The sequence below is a fragment of the Tribolium castaneum genome, chromosome 1 (genome assembly GCF_031307605.1).
Source record: "Tribolium castaneum strain GA2 chromosome 1, icTriCast1.1, whole genome shotgun sequence".
Classification (NCBI taxonomy): Eukaryota; Metazoa; Arthropoda; class Insecta; order Coleoptera; family Tenebrionidae; genus Tribolium; species Tribolium castaneum.
In genome coordinates, this window is record NC_087394.1 from 33,778,875 (window position 1) to 33,782,757 (window position 3,883).

Sequence of the window (3,883 nt, forward strand, 5' to 3'; positions counted from 1 at the left end):
TGGTGGTGCATTGGAAATAATAAAAGTTAGACCTCATTTTAAGGCCCTTGAACATTTATATTTTCTTATTAATATACTATATTACAGAACTCAATTAATTTGACGTTTAGTTATGCAAATTTGCTTAATTTTGGGTTGAAATTGTGACTGTAATTTAAAAATGTACTCAGCTACTCAACACAATTGTGGAAAAAAATTCTGGTTAGTTGTATAATTGGTTGCATACGTAATTGCAAAAAAATATTTCTTTAGTTTAGAATTATTTCTTGCCTTTCTTCTAGGTATGTATTAGGAAGAATGACAAACGTTTTTTTTTAATACAGTCAGAAAAAACATGCACTTAGCTTAGACGTACTAAAACAACAATTTTGCGCAAATTTTTTGTTAAGGTACTTCAGTTTGTTTTAATGTACAAACAAGAAGAAAGCTTTTGATTTAGCGGTTTTTGCACAGATAAGATAATATTTATATTGATATTACGAGTGTGCTCATTCTGTACAAGTTTTTAGTTGTGTGATTTCCTGTGTTTCTGTTTCTGGCCACAGAATAACAGGTTTCTGACCATTTTCTACCATGGAAGAGGTTAACAGATACAAGGAAAGACTTTCAATTATGTTTCAAGGAAGCTCCACAAGTGAACAACAAATTGATTACGTGATTGATATCGTTTTAAATAATTCTAATAACAATTTGCTACCTTTTGAGAATAAAATCGAGATTATGACAGATCTTTTATTAGAATCGGGGGATTCCCTCTTATCGTTGAAAGGAGGAAATTTAGAAGCAAATATCACAAATTGTGCTAGCAGTAAGTGTAATAATAAACATTTGTTCAGACAAATCAAAATCTAATCCATTAACTTTGAATTAATTAGATGATGGTTTTCAGGTGAGGAAGGAGCCGTTGGTTTTGCTTACACCAAGCCTAGATTAACCAAAATTGAAATCAATTCATTGTTAACTCTCTTCCCAGATATTTGTCCCAAATTTCTGGATTCTTTTGTGGCAAAAAACCCAACTATGAATTTTGATGAAATTGTAAATGAATTGTCCCAAAGTAATAACTAATGTAATTATTGCAGATAAACTGTAAATCGTTTTAGCCGAATATGCAAAACGGGAAATTGATCCTTTAGACATGTGGAACGACTTAAAACAAATGTTACCTAACGCCGATCCCACGTATTTGCGAAATCAAGCACGAGTTCTGGCCAAAAGACCCCTAGAAGAGTACGAAGAGTTTCTAAAAAATGCCATCGAAAAGAACGACTATCCCACCTTGCAGGATTACTTGAGGTTGTAAAGTTGTTTGCAACTTGTCTTGTTTAAATCAATTTTAGGAAGCAAGAAAAACTTGAAGATATTTCAGTGTACACCAATCACTTTACTGTGGCTAATTTCCTGAAAATTGTGCCAAAACCGGTGGAATTTTTCACAAGTCCTGAACGTGAAGCTATTTTAGCTGACACGAGCGAAAGTGATAAAGAATTCGCCCTCACTTTTCTATACAACCAGTTTCCCTACTTACGCCAGAACCAAATTCAAAAAATCTTCAACAGCTACGGCCAACATTTGGTCAAAACTTGCAATAAACTGAAGGTTTTGCCTCGAGATTTCCGCAACCCACGGAAGCACATCGAACAGGATGAATGTTTCAATGTTAAATTATTACAAGAAGTAATAACAAAATCTGCATTGGTTCACAAATAATTAAATTATTCTAGATCGCATTTTTGAAACACGAAAAGTCAATCAGACAGTACCTAAAATTGCAAAATGACAGATATCGTAAAGCTTTGGACGAGGCCAGAAAATACGGCTTGTTGCAAACTTGTCTTTGCTGCTTTGACGAAGAGCTCATTCCTGAGGAGTGCCTATTTTGCGATAAAAACTGCACTTTTTGCAAAAATTGCGTCAAACTGGGGGCGGAACACGTGATCGGAGAGGGAGGAACAAAATTTCCGTGTCTGGCTGATTGTCCCTCCGAATTTAACTATTCTGTTTTAAAAATGGTCTTAAATGATAAGGTTTTCAAGCGGTTATGTCAGAGGAAGCAAATCGAAGAAATAAAAAACGCCAATGTGGACGGTTTGGAAACTTGCCCGTTCTGCGATTATGTGATGGTGCCAGAAGAAGGCGATAAAATATTTAAATGTGGAAACATTGAGTGTATGAAGGAGTCGTGTCGAGAGTGCCGTCATGTGGCCCACATACCTTTAAAATGCTCCGAAATTGAATACGATGAAGATGTTAAATTGCGAACATACATTGAAAATGAAATGTCCGAGGCTTTTCTTAGGTACAATAGATTTTTTCCAATTTTTTTTTATTTATTATCGCCTTACAGGACCTGTCCGAGTTGTTCAAGAAAGTTTTACAAAGAGTCCGGTTGTAATAAAATGACTTGTCTTTGTGGGGCTAAAATGTGCTACATTTGTAAAGTTGCGGTTCAAGACTACTCACATTTTGGAAATGGAAGGTGAGATTTTAAATAACGCTCTTTTATTTATTATTTTTTAGGTGCCCACTTTTTACCGAAAATTTGGACCAGCTTCACTTTGATAATGTTATACGAAGGGCACAAGCTGCGAAAGCTCAACTGGGGGTGGATAAAAACCCCAACAAGTTGAAATTCGATCCAACAAAGAATTTCCAGTTGAATTGAAACATATGTTGCAATTAATTGTTAATAAAAATTAAAAAATAAGTGTATCTACTAGTTAAAATTAACATATTAAATTATAATTTAAATAAAATGAAATAAAAACCAAAATAAAAAGCTTTATACATCTTCTAATGAGGTTATTTATTCCCTTTGATTTTTTTTTGAAATTTTAACCCAGTGAGTGGTATAAGCGGGTTTGTTGTCTTGAGGGCGAAGTCTGAGGGCAATAACCACTCAAGGGATTTAGGCACTTTTAAAAAAGGCTTAGCGAATGTGTACAAAGGCAAGTGCAGTATGGTTTAGCAGAAACCAAGAAGTACCACGGAAGAGGCATTAGAACAAATGTGACCGAAAGCGAAAGCAATACAGTGCTGGGAGTGTTTTTTGCAAAAACACATACAAAGTGTTTTTTGGTTGTATTTAATTGGAGTGTCTTGTGGCATATTGGTGTTTATAAGCGAGATTGTGTGTTTTTGCAAAAATAAAATGGCATCTTATTTATAAAACTGCTTTGGTAAATTAAAATTTAATTCACAATTAAATAATTTATATTAAGTTGATACTTATATTTGTGCCACTTAAAATTGGAAAAGACGAAGTTAATCTCAAATTAAAATTTGTAAACTGGTTTTTATTAGTGTTTTTATTAAGTTAAAGAAATTTTTAATTGTGCTTTTTTGTGGGAGGGTATTTGCCGTGATTTTGGTTTTATTTGATTCCAAAATTATAGTAAACTTTCGTATAATTGGTTGCCTATACAACTTGTAAAAATTTATAAAATTTTAGAAATCGAAGATTTGTATATAAAAAAGTTTATTTAATAAAATTATTTTTAACAATATAGATTAAAAATACAAAAGTTGCAAATTTTGCACGTGCTTTAGTCTGCAATTTTCAAAAATTTACAGATTGCTGTAATGTAGTGTTTCGCAAAAACATGCATTAGTATATTTTATAGGTTCCTGTAAAATGGTACTTCGACATCTTCGACATTTAAAAGTTAAATGCAAGGTTAAACGTTAAAGTGAATTTTACAATAACGTATAATAATTAGTACATTAACAAATGTTTTATAAGGGTTAATTTGGCGCACGAAACCCAAGTTAGAAAACGAGCCGCTGGCGAGAAGAGTTTGCGCTTATCGCATTATATGCTACTGAAGAAATAAAATCCGACTTTGGATTCATGCTGAAGCACATTTTGTCGAACTTTTGGTTA

General features: G+C 33.0%; 1 protein-coding gene across 2 annotated transcripts; it reads left to right on the forward strand.

Moving 5' to 3' along the window:
* The first annotated feature begins 330 nt into the window (after positions 1-330).
* Positions 331-2,797, forward strand: LOC103312285 (hypothetical protein). 2 transcript variants are annotated; one of them, XM_064355501.1, is made up of 7 exons: positions 331-808; positions 890-1,057; positions 1,104-1,296; positions 1,341-1,677; positions 1,725-2,299; positions 2,348-2,479; positions 2,521-2,797. In XM_064355501.1, the coding sequence occupies exons 1-7, from the start codon at positions 574-576 to the stop codon at positions 2,663-2,665; spliced, it is 1,785 nt and encodes a 594-aa protein (XP_064211571.1). In that variant the 5' UTR covers positions 331-573; the 3' UTR covers positions 2,666-2,797. The 2 variants fall into 2 exon arrangements, with proteins under 2 accessions (XP_064211571.1, XP_064211576.1); XM_064355506.1 differs by having other exon boundaries at positions 673-808; positions 876-1,057.
* Positions 2,798-3,883: the final 1,086 nt, after the last annotated feature.

Excerpts from the sequence above, each read along its gene's own strand:
- LOC103312285 (XM_064355501.1), top strand. The coding sequence starts at position 574 with ATGGAAGAGGTTAACAGATACAAGGAAAGACTTTCAATTATGTTTCAA. Across the intron at positions 1,678-1,724 it reads ATGTTAAATTATTACAAGAA|ATCGCATTTTTGAAACACGA; the intron begins GTAATAACAAAA and ends AAATTATTCTAG. Across the intron at positions 2,480-2,520 it reads TCACATTTTGGAAATGGAAG|GTGCCCACTTTTTACCGAAA; the intron begins GTGAGATTTTAA and ends ATTATTTTTTAG.